The sequence below is a fragment of the Salmo salar genome, chromosome 18 (genome assembly GCF_965601325.2).
Source record: "Salmo salar chromosome 18, fSalSal1, whole genome shotgun sequence".
NCBI lineage: Eukaryota > Metazoa > Chordata > Actinopteri > Salmoniformes > Salmonidae > Salmo > Salmo salar.
In genome coordinates this window covers 5,257,666-5,284,514 of record NC_138308.1, presented here as the reverse complement: position 1 = coordinate 5,284,514, position 26,849 = coordinate 5,257,666, and the positions used below count along the sequence as shown (strand labels likewise).

Sequence of the window (26,849 nt, the reverse complement as noted above, 5' to 3'; positions counted from 1 at the left end):
AGGCTTGAGTTCAGGGCTTTGTGATGGCTACTCTAATACCTTGACTTTGTTGTCCTTAAGCCATTTTGCCACAACTTTGGAAGTATGCTTGGGGTCATTGTCCATTTGGAAGACGCATTTGCAACCGAGCTTTAACTTCCTGACTGATGTCTTGAGATGTTGCTTCAATATATCCACATAATTGTCCTACCTCATGATGCCATCTATTTTGAGAAGTGCACCAGGAACTCCTGCAGCAAAGCACCCCCACAACATGATGCTGCCACCCCGTGCTTCACGGTTGGGATGGTGTTATTCGGCTTGCAAGTCTTCCCCTTTTTCCTCCAAACATCATGTTGGTCATTATGGCCAAACAGTTCTATTTTTGTTTCATCAGACCAGGGGACATTTCTCCAAAAAGTATGATCTTTGTCCCCATGTGTAGTTGCAAACCGTAGTCTGGCTTTTTTATGGCGGTTTTGGAGCAGTGGCTTCTTCCTTGCTGAGCGGCCTTTCAGGTTATGTCGATATAGGACTCGTTTTACTGTGGATATAGATACTTTTGTACCTGTTTCCTCCAGAATCTTCACAAGGTCCTTTGCTGTTGTTCTGGGATTGATTGGCACTTTTCGCACCAAAGTACCTTCATCTCTAGGAGACAGAACGCGTCTCCTTCCTGAGCAGTATGACGGCTGCGTGGTCCCACGGTGTTTATACTTGCGTACTATTGTTTGTACAGACGAACGTGGTACCTTCAGGCGTTTGGAAATTGCTCCCAAGGATAAACCAGACTTGTGGAGGTCTACAATGTCTTGGCTGATTTCTTTTGATTTTCCCATGATGTCAAGCAAAGAGGCACTGAGTTTGAAGGTAGGCCTTGAAATACATCCACAGGTACACCTCCAATTGACTCAAATTATTTCAATTAGCCTATCAGAAGCTTCTAAAGCCATGACATCATTTTCTGGAATTTTCCAAGTTGTTTAAAGGCACAGTCAACTTAGTGTATGTAAACTTCTGACCCACTGGAATTGTGATACAGTGAATTATAAGTGAAATAATCTGTCTGAAAACAATTGTTGGAAAAATTACTTGTGTCATGTAGAAAGTAGATGTCCTAACCGACTTGCCAAAACTATAGTTTGTTAACAAGAAATTTGTGGAGTGGTTGAAAACAAGTTTTAATGACTCCAACCTAAGTGTATGTAAACTTCTGACTTCAACTATATATATATTCGTATTCCGGGGTCTGACATTGCTTGTTCTGATACTTCTTAATGTCTTCATTTTTATTTGGGGGATTTGTGTGTATTGTTTTGTATTGTTAGGTATACTTCACTGTTTGAGATAGAAACATAAGCATTCAGCTGCACCTGCGATTACATCTGTAAAATATGTTACGCGACCAATACAATTTGATTTGATTTGAGAAGTTATAGCGGGTGCAGCGACATGCTTATTTTACTAGCTCTTAACAATACAGAAAAATGTTAGGTACACAAATAATAAAATAAATAAAGATTGACAAGAAATCAAGAAATGTCGGAAAAAATCCAATACCTACCCAAATAGCACTGAAACAGTAATCCGAATGCAATCCATACGTACCTACACCGGATGAATTTACACAAGATATCCTAGGCATGATATGTATAGCAGTAGATATATTAGAGTGAGCTATGTCAAGAATCCAGTATATAAATAAATATGCGGTGAGTATAAACAGTATAACTAAAATGCTATCTACAGTAGTAGAAATATTAGAATGAGCTATGTCGAGAAAACATTATATAAATAGACAGTACAAAACCCCATAGGAAAATGTATGGAATTGTAGGAAATTATCTTCAAGGATATAAGTAATATATGTATGTATAGACATTATGAACAGTATGTGAATAGAAAAGGTGAGTATAGCAGTATTTATAGCATGAGCCATGACCAGAACACAGTATATACTGTAATACTGTATAAAGTGTGTTAATTAGTGTGTAAACATTATTAAAGTGACCAATGTTGACTATATGTACATAGGGAAGTGGGATCTAAGGTGCAGGGTAGAGTACCGGGTGGTAGCCGGCTAGTGACAGTGTCTGAGGTTCAGGGCAGGATACTGGGCGGAGACCAGCTAGTGGTGACTGTTAAACATTCTGATGGCCTGGAGATAAACAGATTCTATCAGTCTCTCGGTCCCAGCTTTGATGCACCTGTACTGTCTACGCCTCCTAGATGGTAGCGGGGTGAACAGGCCGTGGCTCGGGTGGCTGGAGTCCTTGACGATGTTCTTGGCATTCCTGTGACACCGGTTGCAGTAGATGTCCTGGAGGGCAGGCAGTGTGCCCCAGATTATGCGATGGGCTGTCCACTCCACCCTCTGGAGAGCCCTGTGGTCTCTGACGGTGCAGTTGACGTACCAAGCGATGATACTGCCCAACAGGATGCTCTCAATGGTGCAACTGTAAACATTTGTGAGGGTCTTAGCGGCCAAGACACATTTCTTCAGCCTCCTGAGGTTGAAGAGGCGCTGTTGTGCCTTCTTCACCACACTGTCTGTGTGAAGGGACCATTTCAGTTCGTCAGTGATGTGTGCGCCGAGAAACTTGAGACTTTTGACCCTCTCCACGGCGGCCCCGTCTATGTGGGTGGGGGTGTGCTCTCTCTGCTGTTGTCCACAATCAGCTCCTTCGTTTTGTTGACGTTGAGGGAGAGGTTATTTCCCTTGCACCACTCCGCCAAGGCATTCACCTCCTTCCTGTTAGGCTGTCTCATTGTTGTTGGTAATCAGGCCTACCACTGTTGTGTTGTCAGCAAACTTGATGATTGAGTTGGAGACGTGCATGGTAACCGATGTGAAATGGCTAGCTAGTTAGCGGTGGTGCACGCTAATAGCGTTTCAAATCGGTGACGTCACTCGCTCTGAGACCTTGAAGTAATTGTTCCCCTTGCTCTGCAAGGGCCGCAGCTTTTGTGACGCGATGGGTAACGATGCTTCGTGGGTGTCAGTTGTTGATGTGTGCAGAGGGTCCCTGGTTCAAGCCCAGGTTGGGGGGAGGAGAGGGACGGAAGCTGAACTGTTACATTGATGCTGTTGACCCGGATCACTGGTTGCTGTGGAAAAGGAGGAGGTCAAAAGGGGGGTGAGTGTAACCGATGTGAAATGTCTAGCTAGTTAGCAGTGGTGCGCGCTAATAGCGTTTCAATCAGTGACATCACTCGCTCTGAGACCTTGAAGTAGTTGTTCCCCTTGCTCTGCAAGCGCCGTGGCGCGATGGGTAATGATGCTTCGTGGGGTGTCAGTTGTTGATGTGTGCAGAGGGTCCCTGTTTTAAGCCCAGGTTGGAGCGAGGAGGAGGAAGCTATACTGTTACACATGGCCACGCAGTCATGGATGAACAGGAGGGGGCTGAGCATGCACCCCTGTGGGCCCCTGTGTTGAGGATCAGCGTGGCGGAGGAGTTGTTGCCTATCTTCACCACTTGGGGTCGGCCTGTCAGGAAGACCAGGACCCAGTTGCACAGGGAGGGTTTCAGACCATAACTAGCCTCTCAAAGCACTTCATGATTACAGAAGTATGTGCTACGGGGAATAGACATTTAGTTCAGTTACCTTCGCTTTCTTGGGTACAGGAACGATGGTAGACATCTTGAATCAAGTGGGGACAACAGACTGGGATAGTGAGAGAAGGCTGTAAACACTCCAGCCAGCTGGTCTGCACATGCTCTGAGGATTCCGCTTGGGATTCTGTCTGGGCCGGCAGCTTTGCTAGTCTTAACCCGCATACATGTCTTACTCACATTGGCCACAGAGATCAGGAGTACATAGTCCTCGTGAGTGCTGGGGACCCATGTCGGTGACTCATGTTGTTATCCTCAAAGCAGGCGAAGAAGGTGTTTAGCTAGAAGAGGCGTTGGTGTCGGCGATGTGGCTGGCTTTTCCTTTATTCACAAGGTCTATTCATGAGATGAATGCCAATCAAGAAGATTCTATTCTTATGCCTTTCCTAACTTGTAGGCTAGTAATGAACGTGTTACTACAGAAGTGTCCAAGAGTGGACAGGCTGTCAGTGTAAACTTGACCCTTTGATCGCCAAAGTCCAGGATGCATAAAGGTAACATTAGGTAACAAGCATTTCACTACACACGCAATAACATCTGCTAAACACGTGTATGTGACCAATAATTGTTTTGAATTACGCCTGGCTGAAAAATCAAAATCATTTGTTAGGCTATACAAACTGTACATTTAGGAAATTATTTTGAATAATTTGCAGTGGAGCTATAGTGTTTCCATAACAATTAAGTTATTTAATTCACGTTGAACAAATCTCTCCTGGCTACTTTCAACCAGAGGGAAGCAGCATTGTATTTTTTATCCCTAGCATGCGATTACCAGCCTAGATACCGGAAGCGACGGCAATGGGAGTGAGTAAGAGTGCGCGTTGTAGGAGAAAAAGACGAGTTCCAGGCACCGGTGATCGAGACTCATGTGGGTTCAGGACTGAACAGGTCTTTTGATCGGATTTCTAGGTGGACGGCTCATAAGAGAGAGGTGGAATACGAAATCAACCAAAAGATTGGGAATATTAATCTAGTATTTGCACAATCTACATTTCTATTACAGACTACAAGAAGAACATGGGATATATGGCAAACTTGTTTTCCAAATTGATCTAACTATTCAGTCATATCTAAACAGTGCTCTTTTACGTGGTTGTCTTCCCTCTTCGTACTCCCGGAGAGGTGGTTGAAGTAGGTTGTCATACCTTCCATACCTTCTGCTCGACCTGCATAGGTTGTGCTCTTTTTGCGCAGACGTTGACGTGCGGAGTTCCCTGTTTTCCTTTTGTCGCTACAGTCGCTAGTACCAAGTAGCTTACAATCATGGAACTATCTACGAAGAATGACCGACAACGGCGAGAAGGCAATACAAACTCTAAGGTTACCAACACCAGAAAGCCACCGGTGGCTACTTTCCTCTCAATTGGCATTATTTGCATGAAAGGTAAGCTATAAACTCGCAAGGCATTCACTGTAGTCTACACACGAGCAGCCTATTAGCTTAGAAAGTATTGTCCGAGCTAAGGAATTCAAGCGCGGGATTTCTATACATTATTTGCAAATTGTATTTAACCTTTTATTTAACTAGGCAAGTCAGTTAAGAACAAATTCTTATTTACAATGATGGCCTACACCGGCCAAACTCGGAAGACGCTGGGCCAATTGTGCGCCGCCCTATGGGACTCCCAATCACGGCGGGTTGTGATACAGTCTATCTAGATCAAGTTTGACATCAGCTTCTTCATAGGGTTTTCAGTAGATAACTGCCCACGGTTGGTTGCCTGTGAACTACAATCCGACGCTGTGTTTTAATGTTTAGAAATGTTAATAATCGTTTGCAAAACGGTTTTCGAAACATGTTGATATGCCCCTTCTCTCAGCCTGAAATAATCTTAACAATAAAAAGATACTGTAGCAGCCATAGCCTTGGGAAGTAGGAGTGCTTCAGCACACCCAGAAGAAGGAAAATAAATAAAATAATATATATATATATATATATATATATATATATATATACAAAAGTAGTGCACCAGCCTTTACTAGTATTAGGGATAGATATAGACGTCTGTAGGGCCACAATTTCCCCCCCCCAGCATCTCTGCTTTGGCAAAAAAAGTAGTTGTATAATTACGCGATAATGCCCGAGAAGCCGGTATTTGGAGGATATATTGTCACCGGTGTTGTTCGTCTCGGGCCTGCAAATCGTGCCAATATATCCTCCAAACACCGGCTTCGAGGGCAATATCACTTTTATACAACGGGTTACCAACATATTCAAATAATGATTGACATATTTCCATTAAAAAACTTTTTTGGGGTGAATTTATTCATACTATTTCATCCTTCCACAAGATATGCCCTGGCACAAATCTAGGGTTGCTAGCCAAGCCGGCTGGTCCTTCTATTGGTTCGGTTGCCAGACACGCGACCCAGTCCTTCAGTCTTTCTGTTCTGTATCTAAGGACACTAACCAGTCGTTCTTTTTAAATGTATTATTACCATACTGGCTGGCAACGTTCTTATCCCTTGCTTCCTAGCTAGCCAACTACGGCTAACTTACAGTCACGTCAAACAGTTCAGCCAGAATAACAGCAAAGTAGCTTTATTTGTGTTTGTTTAAGCTGTTTTCTAGTGACATTTATTTGGATACATCCATAATAATGAGCTAATGATGCGCAATTTCGCCTGGCATAGAACATGTTCTTTCTTGTCAGGACACTGTTGTTCAGAAGAGCTAGCCAACAACACACCTACCACAATCACTTCAAACTGAAGTTGGAAAGACATCAAACTAGCAGCATTTTGTTTTGTTTTACCTGTTTTCTATTGATATATCCATAACAATTATGCCAGATAATTCATGATTTCAACTGGCTGAGAAAAGCTGCCCTGCCTGTCTGTCTCCTCCCGACTCCAGGGATGTTCATTACTATGGGACAGCTGGAGATCGAATTTCAATTTTGAAACAATGTTGCGAATGTCGGAGAAACAGACAGCAAGGTTTATACAAATCTCCACTGTTGAAAATCAAATGCTAGTCTAAAATAAATGGGAGATGATGCTTTTTAAAGTTGAGATCAAGTTTATAAATTGCCTGGCTGGGCTGATGAGACAGTGGATTGTGCAGTGAGATGGAACAGAGTAAATAGGCATTTCAACGTCATAGCTTTAGTCGGTGGTTAACTTGTGGAATAGACACTGGCTGGAATGCGGTTTTAACCAATCAGCATCCAGGATTAGACCAACTGCAGTGAACTTAAGAACATTGTCTGGCAGGATTCAATAGTTGGAATTGTAAGAGTTGTTGCCCTGTGCCTTTCTCTGCAGTTGTCATTCTAATGGAATCCAGAAAGAAGAAAACCCTGTGCTCAAACATTTACATCAAAAGGTATAAAGTTATGTGCAAAAACATCCACATCAAATTAAATATTTTTCTTGATCAAATATCATGGAAAACAACCACTTCTTGTGCAGTATTAATTGACCATCCTTACAAACCACTTAATGTAAATGTTCATTACTGTCATCTGGTCATCTAGGTTTGTACCTGTAGACTTCATAACCATGAAGAAAAACAAGGCACAATACAGTATTTGAGTACATTAAGACATCAAGTGGTTTGTGATGATGTGATGTGGCTCAGTTGGTAGAGCATGGCGCTTGCAATGCTTAGGTTGTGGGTTGGATTCCCATAGGTGACAAGTATGAAAAGGTATGCACTGGCTACTGTAAATTGCTCTGGAAAAGAGCATCTACTAAAATGGAAAAGGAATGAATAGATAATTTGAGTTTTCACATAGAAATGAGTTGCACCCCCACCATAGAAATACGTTGCAAGTATTTCAAGAAACAGGAAAAACATATATCAAGTAAGTATTATCAGATTAAATGTTTTGTACAGATTATTATCAGACTCTAGTTACAGATGCTGGTAAACACTCAAATACATTTGGTTGATTTTTTTTCTCTCACAAAAGTAGTGCACTGGGCCTTTACTAGTCCTGTATTAGCAGACCAATATAGATGTCTTCAGTGCGTGCAATTGTTTTGCTTCTGCATCCCTCCCCACGTCGGTCCAAAAATCGCAGCACCCCCACCCCCAAACTACTTCCCGTGGTTATGGTAGCAGATTTGCACAGATCCTTATGCTGTGTGTTCCTTCGGTTGACAAACTATACTTCCTCCCCAGTTACGCTTAGACACAGGTGTTCGGAGCACGCTAAATAGATAATTATAGCACAGGTGGTCACCTCTGTCTTCTGTCTATCTTCCATAAACAAGCGTTGTAACATACAAGCACTGTAACATGGAGATATGACCATGTGGGAACCCTAACCCTATACATGTGTGTAGTAATTCAACGTTTTGTAAAAAAAAAACATTTAGAGCAAATGTTTAGACCAAACCCTTAACAAAAGTACCCCGGGAAGAATATACCTTCATCAATAGGCGCTAAAGGTAGTTTGCATCTATAAATGGGTTAGTTAGACAAATGCATAATAATATACTTCTGGTTCCATACATTGTGCTCCATGATCAAGGCATGACAGTCAACCGATATTTGTTCGGAACTTTGTCATTGTTTCGATGCAAAACGCTACCCGTTTCTTTACATTTACCTACATCTGGCAGTCATGTTGCAGTCTGTAAAACTACGCTACCATTTCTATCTGAAGAAAATAAAGTTGAAATGTTGAGGTTCACACTCGACTTTAAAAGGCTCACATCGGGCATATGCAACATTGTAACATAGCCTACCTAAAGACTGAAAGTAGTTTACCTGCTGAGAAGAATGTAACATTGCTTTATTTGCAACACATATCTCATCTAATACTATGGTGTCATTGCACCTAAGAGCTTATTACTCTGTTATTGATCTTGTAAACTGTATACTCTGGTATAGGCCTAACCTTATTGTAAATGGAAAAGATTGAGTTACAAAATTATATTGTGTTTGTATCCCACACTGGAAAAGACAGTTGTTCTCCTCCATTTTGGTATGCATGCACTGTGCATGATGCACATGATTCTACTAAATTCCTCAAATACACAGACAAGATAGGCTTTCATATTGGCTTATTAGCATATTCATTCAGATAGTTGCTATTTTTGCAGGTCTGTCTTCTTGGCCAACTTGCCATGCTTTTCTTAGCTCCAGCTATGTGGGGTACAGCTTTGGGGGGGGTCGGTGCCAATGAAACGAAGTACAAAGAAAACAAGAGGGATAGAAAAAACATAAGAATCCTTCCAACCAGTTGATAAAGACTCGGAAGTTCATAACCTCTGCAGGGTGTTACAAAGCCAAGAAAAAGCCATTGATCCTTCCTAGTTTTGTAAAAGGAATGTTCTTATCCTGCCCATTAACTCTTAACTCTCATGTCGTATTTAGGGTATGTTTTGATCTCTGCCTATCAATTGAGCTGAAATGAAATGTAGTTGGCTGCATCACGTGTATTCCTTCCAGGTGTGTGTTCCTTTAGAAAAATTCACTCTGCTGAAGTTGAGTGCACAATCGCCCCTCTTTCTCCACTCCCCTCCACTCCACTCTCTGCACTTGGCCTTTGAAGGGAATGGCTGTCTGTTCTGTTAGTGAGATGAATAGACCAGAGCCAGGTACACTCACAACCAGATCACATTCTAACACGCTTCAGTAATGTCCCTCATGCACATGATCAAGGAGGTCCCATACCCCCCTCGCACAGCTAGACCACTGCGCTACTCGGGAGGCCCTCAATTGAAACTGTTGTTAGAAAGTACAACTTGTTAGAAGATAATTTGAAATTGACAAGTTGAAACAGCCTATAGATAATTAGCAGGCAGCGCGTGTTAACTGTCGTGTTGCGTAACAATCACATTTTGGAACAGTGAGTGCGTTTTGACATCACGTGCATAAAACAACTCATGCTGGGGCGACTGTTAGATATATTTGAAACTAGCATGTGAAAAGGTTAAATAAAATAAAAAAATGATGCACAAAACAATTTAGGCAACAGGGATCTTGATCCAGGAGGGGATTGAATCTCTCTGATGTATCTTAACATCTAGCCACTTAGCTGGCAATTAGCAAACCAAATCCATAGCTGGAGCCATGAGCTGTATATAATTTATTTTACACATCTTAGATGGTATAAATGGTATATCACCCAAGCCTACTGGTCCCTGTGACTGTCAATCCAAAACCATTAATTATACTGTCATAATCCTTGCTATATGAGCCGTGATACAATTCCTACCAAGTGGGTTAACCCTATTGGCACAATGCATAGGGTGTTTGCCTTTCACGCCAGTGACCCAGATTCACTTTCTTGTCCTGCCGTTTGCCACATTGGTGTCAAGTAGGAATAACAAAAGGCTGAAATCTCTTGGTGAGGTTGCTAGGTGTTGTACAAAGTTGTTTTGTATCATTACAAGGGGTACAACATTTTTTGTAAAATTATTGGTATGATTTCTTTTTTTTACTGGCTCACCTCACAAAAACAAAAAAAATCTGTTATACAGTTAATCCAATTTGTATGGTCTTGTGGATAATATTATTATTCTACCTAGACTAGCCTACAATACCATAATGAAATGAATATTACATTATTGTTTTCAAGTGAGTACAATTGAAGTCGAATTGTACTCTAGGCTGGAAACTGTAGAATTTTTTTTTAATTTGAATAATGGCGAAAAGCCCTGTCATTTTTTTTATTTCACCTTTATTTAACCAGGTAGGCAAGTTGAGAACAAGTTCTCATTTACAACTGCGACCTGGCCAAGATAAAGCAAAGCAGTTCGACACATACAACAACACAGAGTTACACATGGAGTAAACAAACATACAGTCAATAATACAGTAGAAAAACAAGTCTATATACAATGTGTGCAAATGAGGTGAGATAAGGGAGGTAAGGCAATAAATAGGCCATGGTGGCGAAGTAAATACAATATAGCAATTAAACACTGGAATGGTAGATGTGCAGTAGATGAATGTGCAAAGTAGAAATACTGGGGTGCAAAGGAGCAAGATAAATAAATAAAAACAGTAGGGGATGAGGTAGTTGTTTGGGCTATTTACAGATGGGCTATGTACAGGTGCAGTGATCTGTGAGCTGCTCTGACAGCTGATGCATAAAGTTAGTGAGGGAGATAAGTGTCTCCAGTTTCAGTGAGTTTTGTCGTTCGTTCCAGTCATTGGCAGCAGAGAACTGGAAGGAGAGGCGGCCAAAGGAGGAATTGGCTTTGAGGGTGACCAGTGAGATATACCTGCTGGAGCGTGTGCTGCGGTGGGTGCTGCTATGGTGACCAGCGAACTGAGATAAGGCGGGGCTTTACCTAGCAGGGTCTTGTAGATGACCTGGAGCCAGTTGGTTTGGCGACGAGTATGAAGCGAGGGCCAGCCAACGAGAGCGTACAGGTCGCAGTGGTGGGTAGTACATGGGGCTTTGTTGACAAAATGGATGGCACTGTGATGGACTGCATCCAATTTGTTGAGTAGAGTGTTGGAGGCTATTTTGTAAATGACATCGCCGAAGTCGAGGATCGATAGGATGGTCAGTTTTACGAGGGTATGTTTGGCAGCATGAGTGAAAGATGCTTTGTTGCGAAATAGGAAGCCAATTCTAGATTTCATTTTTGATTGGAGATGTTTGATGTGAGTCTGGAAGGAGAGTTTACAGTCTAACCAGACACTTAGGTATTTGTAGTTGTCCACATATTGTAAGTCAGAACCGTCCAGAGTAGTGATGCTAGATGGGCGGGCAGGTGCGGGCAGCGATCGGTTGAAGAGCATGCATTTAGTTGTACTTGTATTTAAGAGCAGTTGGAGGATACGGAAGGAGAGTTGTATGGCATTGAAGCTCGTCTGGAGGGTAGTTAACTTCTTTGGGATAGGGGGCGGTATTTTGACGTCCGGATGAAAAGCGTGCCCAAAGTAAACTGCCTGCTACTCAGGCCCAGAAGCTAGGATATGCATAGAATTGGTAGATTTGAATGGAAAACACTCTAAAGTTTTTAACCTCTCTAGGGTAGGTGGGACGAAATCGTCCCACCTACTCAACAGCCAGTGGAATCCCGTGGCGCGTTATTCAAATACCTTAGAAATGCTATTACTTCAATTTCTCAAACATATGACTATTTTACACCATTTTAAAGACAAGACTCTCGTTAATCTAACCACACTTTCCGATTTCAAAAAGGCTTTACAACGAAAGCAAAACATTAGATTATGTCAGCAGAGTACCCAGCCAGAAATAATCAGACACCCATTTTTCAAGCTAGCATATAATGTCACATAAACCCAAACCACAGCTAAATGCAGCACTAACCTTTGATGATCTTCATCAGATGACAATCCTAGGACATTATGTTATACAATACATGCATGTTTTGTTCAATCAAGTTCATATTTATATAAAAAACCAGCTTTTTACATTAGCATGTGACGTTCAGAACTAGCATACCCACCGCAAACTTCCGGTGAATTTACTAAATTATTCACGATAAACGTTCACAAAAAAACATAACAATTATTTTAAGAATTAAAGATACAGAACTCCTTTATGCAATCGCTATGTCCGATTTTAAAATAGCTTTTCGGCAAAAGCACATTTTGCAATATTCTGAGTAGATAGCCCAGCCATCACGGGCAATCTATTTAGACACCCACGAAGTTTGGCCCTCACCAAACTCCGATTTACTATTAGAAAAATTTGATTACCTTTGCTGTTCTTCGTCAGAATGCACTCCCAGGACTTCTACTTCAATAACAAATGTTGGTTTGGTTCAAAATAATCCATAGTTATGTTCAAATATCCTCTGTATTGTTCGTGCGTTCAAGACACTATCCGAAGGGTGACGCGCCCGACGCGTTTCGTGACAAAAAATTCTAAATATTCCATTACCGTACTTCGAAGCATGTCAACCGCTGTTTAAAATCAATTTTTATGTGATTTTTCTCGCAAAAAAGCGATAATATTCCGACCGGGAAACCCTGTTTTAGTTCAAAGACGAAAAAATAAAAACATGGTGTCGCCTTGTGCACGCGCCACAGTCTCATTGTTCTCTGATCGACCATTATCCAAATGCGCTAGTGTTTTTCAGCCAGGGCCTGCAAAGACATCATTCACCGGTTTGCCGCCTTCTGAGAGCCTATGGGAGCCGTAGGAAGTGTCACGTTACAGCAGAGATCCTCAGTTTTCAATAAAGAGAGTCAAGAAGCCCAAGAAATTGTCAGACAGGCCACTTCCTTTAAGGAATCTTCTCAGGTTTTTGCCTGCCATATGAGTTCTGTTATACTCACAGACACCATTCAAACAGTTTTAGAAACTTTAGGGTGTTTTCTATCCAAAGCCAATAATTATATGCATATTCTAGTTTCTGGGCAGTAGTAATAACCAGATTAAATCGGTATGTTTTTTATCCGGCCGTGTAAATACTGCCCCCTATCCCTAACAGGTTAAAACTGTTAAAATAATGTCTGTGAGTATAACAGAACTGAAATGGCAGGCGAAACCCCGAGGACAAACCCCCCCCCCCCCCCCCCCACAAAATTCATCCTACCACTGATTTCAATTGCTGGCACTTTTATAATAGGGCAAAATCGTGCCCGATTGCAGTTCCTAGGGCTTCCACTAGATGTCAACAGTCTTGATTGGATAAGTTTATTGGTAACGTTTGGGATTCATTTTGTATCCATTTTGAAGGAGGGAAATCGGTGGATTATTGACTGAAGCGCGCCAACTAAACTGAGTTTTTATGGATATAAAGAAGTACTTTATTGAACAAAAGGACTATTTGTAATGTAACTGAGACCTTTTGGAGTGCCAACAGAAGAAGATCTTCCAAGGAAAGGCATTTATTATATCGCTATTTCTGACTTTCCTGTCACAACTGCCTGGTTGAAAATGGTTTGTCATGCATTTGTATGCGGGGCGCTGTCCTCAGATAATCACATGGTTTGCTTTCGCCGTAAAGCCTTTTTGAAATCTGACACCTTGGCTGGATTAACAAGAAATTAAGCTTTATTTTGATGTATAACACATATATTTTCAAGAATGTTAAATATTTGAATTTAGTATTTTTGATTTTCGCGCTCTGCAATTTCCCCAGATGTTGCCCAGGTGGGACGCTACCGTCCCACGTATTCTTAAGAATTAAGCAGATAAATAAAATTGTTGCTGGCTAAATTTACTGGGAGGAAAAACAATGGTTAACAGGCTATCCGTGTGTCACCCAACACTTTACAATGTGAGCTGGAGGCAGTATGCATTTTGAAAATGTACTTAATTGTTTAAAACCTGAATCTTTTACTTTCATATTATGAGGCATGTCTTACAGGGTTTGTACGGTCATGAACATCCTGGAAAAGTCATGGAATTTTAAAATAGTGTTTTCCAAGCCTGGATAAGTTTAGGAAAAATCATGGAAATGTATTTAATAATTTCTGTGAATGTAATTTATTTAGGCACAGTTTTTAAATATTTTATCAATCAAATAAAAGTAAACTTATTAGCCAGTATCGGAATGATACTAGGTAGTCTGTGTTTGTGCACATCACCTGCATAGTGCGAGACGAGTGGGCCGTTGCACAAGTCGAGACAGAAAGGACATTGCAGCAGCAGGTAGGCCGATCCAATAAAATATGATAGAGAACAAATTAACTAGGTAGCCAATTAAAAACATATTTTGTACCATCTAGTTACATATATTAATGTTTTCGTCATGTCCCAAAAAACCTGCCACCGACACTCGCGAATAAGGCCATACAATTCTTTTTTAAACTGTTCATATGATTCATTTAAACAATTGTTTTTGACTAAATGATCGATTCACTTCACCATTGTATTAGTTGGGATTCGGTTCAAATCGCGGAGTTTGGCCGGCTGGGATGTCCTTGTCCCATCGTGCTCCAGCGACTCCTTGTGACGGGACGGGGGCATGCACGCTGACATGGTCGCCAGTTGTACGGCGTTTCCTCCGACACATTGGTGCGTCTTGCTTCTGGGTTAAGCAAGCAGTGTGTCAAGAAGCAGTGCGGCTTGGCAGGGTCGTGTTTCGGAGGACGCATGGCTCTCAAACTTTGCCTCTCCCGAGTCCATACGGGAGTTGCAGCGTTGGGAGAAGACTGTAACTACCAATTGGATATCACGAAATTGTGGAGAAAAGGGGATAAAAAATACCACCAAAAGAAAAACAAGTGACTAGGCAGATGCCTTTTGGTCCCAGACTTAGAGCGGGGTCTGGGTAGCCCTTTATATTAGCTGTTCAGGAGTCTTATGGCTTTGGGGTAGAAGCTGTTAAGAATCCTTTTGGACCTAGACCTGGCTCTCCGGTACCGCTTGCCGTGCGGTAGCAGAGAGAACAGTCTATGACTAGGGTGGGTGGAGTCTTTGACAATGTTTAGGGCTTTCCTCTGACACCTCCTGTATAGAGGTCCTGGATGGCAGGAAGCTTGGCCCTGTGATGTACTGGGCCATACGCACTACCCTCTGTAGTACCTTGCGGTCGGAGGCCGAGCAGTTGCCATACCAGGCAGTGATGCCCAGGTACAGATGTAGAACCTTTTGAGGATCTGTGGACCCATGCCAAATCTTTTCAGTCTCCTGAGGGGGAATAGGCTTTGTCGTGCCCTCTTCATGACTGTCTTGGTGTGTTTGAACCATGATAGTTCGTTGGTGATGTAGACACCAAGGAACTTGAAGTTCCACTACAGCCCCGTCGATGAGAATGGGGGCGTGCTCGGTCCTCCTTTTCCTGTAGTCCACAATCATCTCCTTTGTCTTGATCACGTTGAGGGAGAGGTTGTTGTCTTGGCACCACACGGCCAGGTCTCTGACCTCCCTCCTTCCTGTAGGCTCTCATCATTTTCAGTGATCAGTCCTACCACTGTTGTGTCATCGGCAAACTTGATGGTTTTGGAGTCGTGCCTAGCCATGCAGTCATGAGTGAACAGGGTGTACAGGAGGGAACTGAGCACGCACGCCTGAGGGGCCCCCGTGTTGAGGATCAGCGTGGCGGATGTGTTGTTCCCTACCCTTACCACCTGGGGCGGCCCGTCAGGAAGTCCAGGATCCATTTTCAGAGATAGGTGAGCTTTGAGGGCACTATGGTGCTGAACGCTGAGCTGTAGTCAATGAATAGCCTACTCACATAGATGTTCCTTTTGTCCAGGTGTGAAGGGGCAGTGTGGAGTGCAATAGAGATTGCATCATCTGTGGATCTGTTGGGGCAGAATGCAAATTGGAGAGGGTCTAGGGTTTCTGGGACAATGGTGTTGATGTGAGCTATGATCAGCCTTTCAATGCACTTCATGGCTACAGACCTGAGTCCTATGGGTCGGTAGTCATTTAGGCAGGTTACCTTAGTGTTCTTTGGCACAGGGACTATGGTGGACTGCTTGAAACAGGTTGGTATTACAGACTCAGTCAGGGACTGGTTGAAAATGTCAGTGAAGACACCTGTCAGTTGGTCAGCGCATGCTCGGAGTACACATCCTGGTAATCCGTCTGGCCCTGCGGCCTTGTGAATGTTGACCTGTTCAAAGGTCTTACTCACATCGGCTACGGAGAGCGTGATCGTCCGGAACAGCTGGTGCTTTCATGCGTGTTTCAGTGTTACTTGCCTTGAAGCGAGCATAGAAGTAATTTAGCCGTCTGGTAGTTTTGCGTCACAGGGCAGCTCGTGGCTGTGCTTCCCTTTGTAGTCGGAAATAGTTTGCAAGCCCTGCCACATCTGACGAGCATCGGAGCCGGTGTAGTACAATTCAATCTTAGTCCTGTATTGATGCTTTGCCTGTATGATGGTTCATTGGAGGGTATAGCGGGATTTCTTATAAGCTTCCGGGTTAGAGTCCCTCTCCTTGAAAGCGGCAACTCTACCCTTTAGCTCAGTGCGGATGTTGACTGTAATCCATGGCTTCTGGTTGGGGTATGTACGTACGGTCACTATTGATGAAGGAAATGACTGATGTGGTGTACTCTTCAATGCCATCTGAAGAATCCAGGAACATATTCCAGTCTGTGCTAGCAAAACAGTCCTGTAGCTTAGCATCTGCTTCATCTGACCACTTTCTTATTGACCGAGTCACTGGTGCTTCCTGCTTTAGTTTTTGATTGTAAGCAGGAATCAGGAGGATAGAATTTTGATCAGATTTGCCAAATGGAGGGCGAGGGAGAGCTTTGTACGCGTCTCTGTGTGTGGAGTAAAGGTGGTCTAGAGTTTTTTTTCCCTCTGGTTGCACATTTAACATGCTGGTAGAGATTAGGTAGAACGGATTTGAGTTTCCCTGCATTAAAGTCCCTGGCCAATAGAAGCGTCGCCAATGGATGAGCGTTTTCCTATTTGCTAATGGCCGTATACAGCTCATTGAGTGCGGTTTTAGTGCCAGCATCGGTCTGTGGTAGTATATAGACAGCTACCAAAAATTTAGATGTAAACTCTAAATGGTCTACAGCTTATCATGAGATACTCTACCTCAGGTGAGCAAAACCTTGAGACTTCCTTAGATTTCGTGCACCAGCTGTTGTTTACAAATATACATAGGCCACCGCCCCTTGTCTTACCAGAGGTCGCTGTTCTTTCCTACCGAGAAAGCTTAAAACCCGCCAGCTGTATGTTAATCATGTCGTCGTTCTGCCATGACTCGGCGAAACATAAGATATTACCGTTTTTAATGTCCTGTTGGTAGGATATACGTGCTCGTAGTTCGTCTATTTTATTATCGATTGATTGTACGTTGGCTAATAGGACCGATGGTAAAGGTAGATTACCCTCTTGGCGACGGATCCTTAAAAGGCACCCGGACCGTCGTCCATGATATCTCCATCTTTTCCTCCTGCGAATGACGGAGGATGAGGGTCCTGTCGGGTGTCCGAAGTAAATCCTTCCCGTCCAACTCTTTGAATAAGAAGAATTCCTCCAGTTTCGGTCATAAGACATGGTGGAAGAAATATTATTTACAAAATAAGTTACAAATAACGCGAAAAAACATACACAATAACACAATTGGTTACAGGATCGTAAAACGGCAGCCATCTTCTTTGGCGCCATTATCATTAAAATTGCTACTTTTAAGTTAATACCTGCAGTCAACTTGTGCAATACATTAGGAGATAAAGCAGATTGCGTTCTTCATTTCACCAGTCACATTATTTTTACATTATGAAGCTTACCATAGTTCCCCTGAACAGTTGAGCCAGTCACGTGTTGGTTTGTAAATAGCTCAACAGTAAAATGCAGGAGCTGGTGAGTTCATAGCGTTCTATATTTATCGGCGAGTCTCTGTTGTGCGGCACACATAAGGGGATGAAGTTGCACTTTTTCACATTTTAGAATAAGGATGTAACGTTACAAGATGTGGAAAAAGTCAAGGGGTCTGAATTCTTTCCCGGATGCACTGCTCGCATCAGGTGCACTGTTTAGAATAGTGTTTTCCCTTTTTCCTGCGAATTGCATTTTGGCAAATGTTTGAAAATGTATGTTTTGTTGGCTCCCTCATTACAGGAGTTGCATGTTTGGTTAAGATAAATTACTATAATATAAATGTGATTTCTGTCATTCTGAGAGCCGTGGGTGGACGCCCGAATGGGTTACACACTCAATGCATCTGTGTCCGGTAAATTTCTCAAATGGCGGGTAAATTTAAAATCTTCCCGGTCACGTTGTCCGGTGACATTTTCTTAACTGAAACCGTGGTCTGGCTGTATTTCTGTACTTCTGATACTGATGCCCTGACCTTTGCCATTCTGTGGCCACATAGACCTATGCTCCGAGCAGGTCTAGTTATTCAGGAAAGCTTAACACTTGTTCTGCCTCCTTTCCGTTCCGAGCGGCTACTACTCGACCTCGAACGTATGGCTTCAATATAGCCTAAATATTTGTCATTACATTTTTACACTGTATTACCTTTTATGTGTGGCATAAACACAACCAGTTATAATGTTTTAATCTGATTACGCTACTTCAAAAGTCTCCTGTAGGCTACCTGTGCACGTTCTTCCACTCCACTCTAATATAACTCCAGCATCCAAACGGCATAACTGCCATTTGTTGAATGGAGAGAGACATCTGTTACAAAACACCAAAAAGTTGAATGACATTCGCCGATTGTTAAGCCAGGCCTTTGATACTGAGTAGGGAGAGATGTATTTTCTGTTTGTCGAGATTTACATACTCTATTTCATTGTGGTATTGACAACGCAACCCACGATGAAGCACTCAGAGTCGGTAATCGGTTTGCAGTTATGCATTGCTTATTGGTTGTGTGTGGTTCATTGGCTGTTGGTGGAACATTTGTTGCATATATTTTATATATACTGAACAAAAAAAATATAAAAGTGTTGGTCCTATGTTTCATGAGCTGAAATAAAAGATCCCAGAATCTTTCCATATGCACAAAAAGCTTATTTCTCTAAAATGTTATGCACACATTTGTTTACATCCCTGTTAGTGAGCATTTCTCATTTGACAAGATAATAATCCACCTGACAGGTGTGGCATATCAAGAAGCTGATTAAACAGCATGATCATTACACAGATGCACCTTGTGCTGGGAACAATAAAAGGCCACTCTAAAATGTGCAGTTTTGTCACACAACACAATGCCACAGATGTCTTAAGTTTTGAGGGAGCATGCAATTGGCATGCTGACTGCATTAATGTTCACCAGAGCTGTTGTAAGAGAATTGAATGTTAATTTCTCTACCATAAGTCACCTCCAACGTTGGTTTAGAGAATTTGGCAGTATGTACAACCGGTCTCACAACCACAGACCACGTGTAACCACGCCAGCCCAGGACCTCCACATCCGGCTTCTTCACCTGCGGGATTGTCTGAGACCAGCCACCCAGACAGCTGATGAAACTTATTGTGGGAAGCATGTGGAATGCTACCCAAAACGTTTGACCCAAGTTAAACAATGTAAAGGCAATGCTACCAAATACTAATTGAGTGTATGTAAACTTCTGACCCACTGGGAATGTGATGAAAGAAATAAAAGCTGAAATAATTATCTCTACTATTATTCTGGCATTTCACATTCATAAAATAAAGTGGTGATCCTAACTGACCTAAGACAGGGAAGTTTTACTAAGATTAATTGTCAGGAATTGTGAAAAACTGAGTTTAAATGTATTTGGCTAGGGTGTATGTAAACTTCCGACTTCAACTGTATATTATGGTGCTTTTACATCAAGGTTCTCCTCTCCAACCCTCTTCCTTGAGAGCTACTGTCCTGTATCTCAGTGTTTCTCAAACTCTGTCCTGGGGCCCCCCTGGGTAAACATTTTGGGTTATGCCCTAGTACTACACAGCTGATTAAATAATCCATGCTTATGATGAGTTGGTTATTTGAATCCGCTGTGTAGTGCCAGGGCAAAAACAAAAATGTGTGTGCAGGACTAAGTTCGGGAAACCCTGCTGTAGGTTTTCACTCCAACCCTAATTTAGCACACCTGAGTCTAATAATTAGCTGGTTGACAAACTGAAACAGGTTAGTTACAACCTATAGGAGGGTAGCTATCCAGGAACAGGGTTGGAGACCCCTGTTCTACATGCTTATGCTGAGCCACACTGGCTGCTTTAACACACAGCCCAATTCTGATCTTTTTTACACTAATTGGTCTTAATCTGGGGTTGGCGCCGACAGATAGGGCAGCCATGCTTATAGCTCCTAAGCAACTTTGCACTATTTTGTTTTTTATGTGTTATTTCTTACATTATCAGCCCAGAATCTTTTGTGTGTTATTACATACAGCAGGGAAGAACATTTGGGTATCAGAGTAGCGGTAACTCACCAGCATTACGACCAGGAATTCGACTTTCCGGAATCGATCCTTTGTTCGTACCCCCCAGGGCAATTGAACGGCTTCCCTGTAGCTCAGTTGGTAGAGCATGGGGTTTGCAACGCCAGGGTTGTGGGTTCGATTCCCACGGGGGGCCAGTACAAAAAAAAAAATGTATGAAATGTAAGTCGCTCTGGATAAGAGCGTCTGCTAAATGACTAAAATGTAAATGTAAACTAAGGAGTATTTCTGTCTGTAATAAAGCCCTTTTGTGGGGAAAAACTCATTCTGAGGACCCTAGCCCAGGGTTCCTCAAACTTGTTCCCCCCTGTGTGCACAATTAGTTTTTTGCCCTAGCACTACACAGCTGATTCAAATAATCAAAGGTTGAAGATGAGTTGGTTATTTCATTCAGCTGTGTAGTGCTAGGCCCCTGCATGGCATCCAGTGTGCCACAAAACCATGCTGAAGTGGTCAAGTCGATATCCATGTGTATAATCACAGGGTTGCTACCGCTACTGTAATTTCTGGTGGTAATCATTATTTATGAGTACATTTTATGAGGGGGGAGGCGGTGCAATTTTTTTGTACAGCAAAAGGTGAGAAGTGAAAATAATTTTTGTTGGGATGGGGGGTACATTTTTAGGGAGACACCTCGAGTTGGACCAGACCCAAGTTTATCATAAGACATGAACAGAATGCGTCAGATATTCATATTTCCTGCAACTTTGTAAAGAGGCAATGAGACCCCCCCCCCCCCCCCCCCTGTTCCTCTTTAGAAAGTTGCAGGAAATACGAATCACTGACGCATTCTGTTCATGTCTTATGATAAACTTCTACAAATTAATAAATGTTCTTTACATTTAGTTGATTCCCTACTTAATTTCAATATCTTTTTTAAAATTGTTAAATCCATTTTATTTTCTGGATTGCTTAATTCCTTCCGCATTATCCGTTTTGTGGATTTTATAGGGCCTTAGGAAAACAACTCTACTCATTATGTGTGTTGATAAGGGATGCTATGCTAGTTCTGTTTCTCAGGGGTTCACCCCTGTTTATCGTAATGTTTTGTCTCTATGAAAGTTGGCCTATCTGCAAAGCCTATCCCTGGCTTTCGTTTGGATTCTTTATCTCGATCTTGTACCCATTTGAAGCTGAAAAGTGAAGGGCTCTTGACGCAGCACTCTCAGCTTAGATGAAAGCCACTTATATAGTTAAACATCCCTAATGTAAATGTAGCTTACTAGTGTGTATTGTGTGCCCTACAGCCCCATGTTATTCCTGCTTGTTTTTCTTCCTTCGCCCTGGGTTTTTACATTCCCAGAAGAAGACTTCATCATCAAAGCATATTTCTCTGCAAATCTGTAATTTTAAATGCCCAATGCAGCCATTTTTATCTCAATATCAAATCATTTCTGGGTAACAATTAAGTACTTTACTATGATTGTTTTTAATTAAAATGGTCAAAAATAAACAAAAATAGCTTCTTAGCAAGGAGAAATTTCTCAAGCAAGAATTTTCCTAGAAATGACACTGAGTGGTCTAAGTAGGGAGGGGAAAACTGATAATGTGCTGTTGTTGGGAGAGAGGTTTGGAACTCTCTTTCTTATTGCTCTATTAGCTAATTTACCGCATAGTGATGTCACCAGGCAGACCAAAACTCTATCCCACCAAAACAGGCAGAAATTTCAGCAGGTCTTTTCAAACAGGGCATTATCATTATTTTCACAATTTCACAGTATTATTCCAACCTCCTTGTGTGGAAATATAAAACACAGGGAAATCACATTTTTGACTGCACTGGGTTTTTTAATTTCACAAGATGACTGGAGTAGGAGCTGGGTGGAGATAGAGCGAGAGATGGACTTGAAGTGTTTAGTTACCATCCTCACGCAATGCAAGCTATTCCTCCCAGGCCTCTCTTTGATCTAATGCAAATGGTGGCTGGAGAGGATCTGTGGTTCAGACCAATCCTTATACAGTTTCTCCTCATTTTTGCAGAGGCAGCATAGCCTACTTACAGCAGTACCGGATAGTTTAACCCATGAATTTATGTTATTACCATATAAATAGACGGAATATTGTTTAATACTATGGTTATGAAACCTGGCACAAATAATTTTTGTCATGTTGATTAACCCCCCCCAAAAAAATATATAGTGCCCCAGTATAACAAGTAACAGTGGTTTTCCACAGTATACAGTTGTTTAGATTTCCTATTCAACAAAGCAAGCTCTGCCTCTGGGTTGTATACAGGAACCAGACATGGTCTGTGCAGCAGAGAGAAGTCATGAAAACCATATTTGGTTTATAGTTTCCACTGAAGTGGTTCCGCTGCCATGATTAGAGGATCCATGTGGTAATCTAGAATGTTTGTACTGGATCAGGTTCTAGGTCTGGAGGCTGGAGACTGGGTTGGAGCAGATGGTAGGAGAGAGGGTTAGGGGGGGATCTGGTGTCTCGACTACGTAGTATTGCTTTATTGTGTACCGCTTAAAGCTCTTAAATGCCTAGCGGTTAACAGCTTTGGGCCAGTAACCAAATGGTTGCTGGTTTGAATTCCCGAACTGACAAGGTGGAAAAATCTGCTGTTCTACCCTTGAGCAAGGCAGTTAAGCCCCCCCCCGGGCACCGATGAACCTCTTCGATTCAGAGGTTTGGGGTTAAATGCGGAAGACACATTTTGGCTGAATGCATTCAGTTGTGCAACTGACTAGGTATCCCATTTCCCTATAAACTATTTGTTTCTCCACAATCTACCCATGATCCTTTTAAAGAGGCACACATGTGCACACACACACACTTTTTGTTCTTCTATCCTCGTGGGGACCTAAAATACATTTCCATTCATAATCCTATTTACCCTAACCTTAACTCAAACCCTAAACCTAACTCCTAACCCTAAACCTAACCACTAACCCCTTAACCTAATCCTAATTGTAACCCTAAACCTAACCCCTAAATTTAAAATAGCCTTTGTCTTCATGGGAATGTGGGAAATGTCCCCACGAGGGAGAATTTTCCTTGTTTTACTATCCTTTTGGGGATTTTTGGTCCCTACAAGAATAGCATGACGGCAAACACAATCATGTATGCTGCTTTTGAGGGAGCAAATCAAACTAGGCTTCATAATGCCCATGTTATTACACACTGAGATCTGTGGCCTCAAGGCTTCCATTGTTTTGGCCTTATTGTATGATGTATAGACGGTATAAGGGGATTGTCATTTTTTACCTCAGGATATCAAAGGTTAGGCTCCTCCCTGTTGTGTGTGTGCTTGTGCATGTGTGTCTTTGGAGGCCAGGGGTCTCAATGTGGTCCTGCAGGCTCCAGTCAATAAACAGGCCAAAGACAGAGGCCCCTGCAAACACTCTTTACCCTTTTATCAACATGACCCTTATGACCAGACTGGCCTGTGTAGGAAGACCATTACATTCCCCATGAAATGTCAGACCTGACCCAGCACATCCAACGTTTCCTCTACATCATTTCCGTTTGCGACAGCAGTAAACTATATCCAACCTGGTCTCACAGCATTTCATATTATTCTGTATGTAAATCCGAGACACACATTTAGTATGATATGTTACGTTTCGTATGTTATGTATTCATTTGTGGATGACCATCACCCATTTCGTATGATATGTTATGAATTACAATTCGTATTATAAGTTACGGAATTGCAAAACGTACAATATGTTGCAAAACTAGGTGGCTAACTTGCTAATGTTAGCTAGGCTAGTGGTTAGGGTTAAGTTTAGGAGTTCGGTTAAGGTTAGGAGAAGGGTTAAGGTTAGGGTTTGGAGAAGGGTTAGCTGACATGCTAAGTGTAGTTGCAAAGTAGGTAAAAAGTAGTGAGTAGTTGAAAAGTTGCTAATTTGATAAAGTTGTCTATGATGATATTTGAACTCACAACCCATCCACCCTGACCCAGCCACCCTACTTTCGTTTTTGCCTTAAGTAACCATCTGTCTTATGTAACCATACCAAACATAACATATCATATTAAATGTGGCACTCTGATTTACGTACAGAATAATTCAAAATGCTCTGAGACCAGGTTGTTATATCTTGCCTAGAGCGAAAATTCTTACTCAATAATTTTCCTTTATTGAAAATAACTTTCACAACTTTGATTTGACAATGAAAGGTTGATAAACTACATCAAAGCCTACACATAGTATTCTTCCTGCTCCAACCTTTCATCAGTCCACAAGGAACTTCTCAACACACTCCAGTCTGCCCTGTCCATTTGCCAAGTTTCAGCCTTTTCTGGTCATTCATCTGAAAATGTTTACCTAATTTGTTTACAGTTTTTGGAACTGTAATCTGACTCGTTCACACAAATGGTATGTGCAGATTTCACACTCACTTCATCATAGGGCTGGGCGATATGGCCTAAAAATCATATCTCTTTTTTTTTTCAAGCTTTTGGATGATTCATGATATACCCCTTTTCCCACATTTTGTTACATTACAGCCTTATTCTAAAATTGATACAATTGTTTTTTTCTCCTCATCAATCTACATAAAATAGCCCATAATGACAAAGCAATTTCAGCAAATGTATACATTTTTTTACTGAAATATTACATTTACATAAGAATTCAGAACCTTTTTTTATAAGACTTGATTTGAGTCCACCTATGGTAAATTCAATTGATTGGACATGATTAGGGAAGGCACACACATGTCTTTACAAAGTGTCACAGTTGACAGTGCATGTCAGAGCAAAAACCAAGCCATGAGGTCAAAGGAATTCTCCGTAGAGCTCCGAGACAACATTGTGTCGAGGCACAGATCTGGGGAAGAGTACCTAAACTTTTCTGCAGCTTTGAAGGTCCCCACGAACACAATGGCCTCCATCATTTTTAAATTGAAGAAGTTTGGAAACACCAAGACTCTTCCTAGAGCTGGCCGCCCGGCCGAACTGAGCAATCGGGGGTGAGAAGGGCCTAGGTCAGGTAGGTGACCAAGAACCCGATGGTCACTCTGACAGAGTTCCTCTGTGGAGCTGGGATAACCTTCCAGAAGAACAACGATCTCTGCAGAACTCCACCGATCAGGCAAGACGGAAGCCACTCCTCATTAAAAGGCACATGATAGCCCGCTTGGAGTTTGCCAAAAGGCAACTAAAGACTCTCAGACCATGAGAAACAAGATTTTCTGGTATGATGAAACCAAGATTGAACTCTTTGGCCTGAATACCAAGCGCCATGTCTGGACGAAACCTGGCACCATCCCTATGGTGAAGCATGTTGGTGGCAGCATCATGCTGTGGGGATGTTTTTCAGCGGCAGGGACTGGGAGACTAGTCAGGATCAAGGGAAAGATGAACGGAGCAAAGTACAGAGAGATCCTTGATGAAAACCTACTCCAAAGCAATCAGGACCTCAGACTGGGGTGACGGTTCAGCTTCCAACAGGACAATGACCCTAAGCACTCAGCCAAGATTAAAAACGGTAATATCTTATGTTTCACTGAGTCGTGGCTGAACAACGACATGATTAACATACAGCTGGCGGGTTTTAAACCTTTTCGGCAGGATAGAACAGTGGCCTCTGGTAAGACAAGGGGTGGCGGTCTATGTATATTTGTAAACAACAGCTGGTGCACGAAATCTAAAGTCTCAAAGTTTTGCCCACACTATTTACCAACAGTTTTCATCTGTATTTTTTTTGTAGCTGTCTACATACAACCACAAACTGATGCTGGCACTAAGACTGCACTCAATGAGCTGTATACGGCCATAAATAAACAGGAAAACGCTCACCCAGAGGCGGCGCTCCTAGTGGCCGGGGACTTTAATGCAGCAAAACTCATCCGTTTTACCTAATCTCTACCAGCATGTTAAATGTGCAACCCGAAGGGAAAAAAACTCGACCACCTTTACTCCACACACAGACGGGTACAAAGCTCTCCCTCGCCCTCCATTTGGCAAATCTGACCATAATTCTATCCTCCTGATTCCTGCTTACAAACTAAAGCAGGAAGAACCAGTGACCTGGTCAATAAGAAATTGGTCAGATGAAGCAGATGCTAAGCTACAGGACTGTTTTGCTAGCACAGACTGGAATATGTTCTGGGATTCTTCCGATGCCATTGAGTAGTGCACCACATCAGTCACTGGCTTCATCAATAAGTGCATTGATGACGTTGTCCCCACCGTGACCATACGTACATACCCCAACCAGAAGCCATGGATTACGGACAACATCCGCACTGAGCTAAAAGGTAGAGCTGCCGCTTTCAAGGAGCGGGGCTCTAACCCGGAAGCTTATATGAAATCCCGCCATGCCCTCCGACGAACCATTAAACAGGCAAAGCTTCAATACAGGACTAAGTTTGAATCGTACTATACCTGCTCTGACGTTCGTCGGATGTGGCAGGGCTTGCAAACTATTCCAGACTATAAAGGGAAGCACAGCCGCGAACTGTCCAGTGACAATCGTACGAGATGAGCTAAATTACTTCTATGCCCGCTTCGAGGCAAGTAACACTGAAGCGTGCATGAGAGCATCAGCTGTTCCGGACGACTGTGTGATCACGCTCT

The 26,849-nt window shown here is 42.3% G+C and overlaps 1 protein-coding gene across 1 annotated transcript in view; it reads left to right on the top strand.

The window, feature by feature from the left end:
* The first annotated feature begins 4,404 nt into the window (after positions 1–4,404).
* Positions 4,405–26,849, top strand: part of ptk7b (protein tyrosine kinase 7b) — a 214,491-nt gene continuing 192,046 nt past the window's right edge. Inside the window, exon 1 of the mRNA XM_045700655.2 lies at positions 4,405–4,980. Within this exon, the coding sequence (XP_045556611.1) occupies positions 4,860–4,980 (121 nt within the window). The 5' untranslated portion in view covers positions 4,405–4,859. The remainder of the gene's footprint in view (positions 4,981–26,849) is intronic.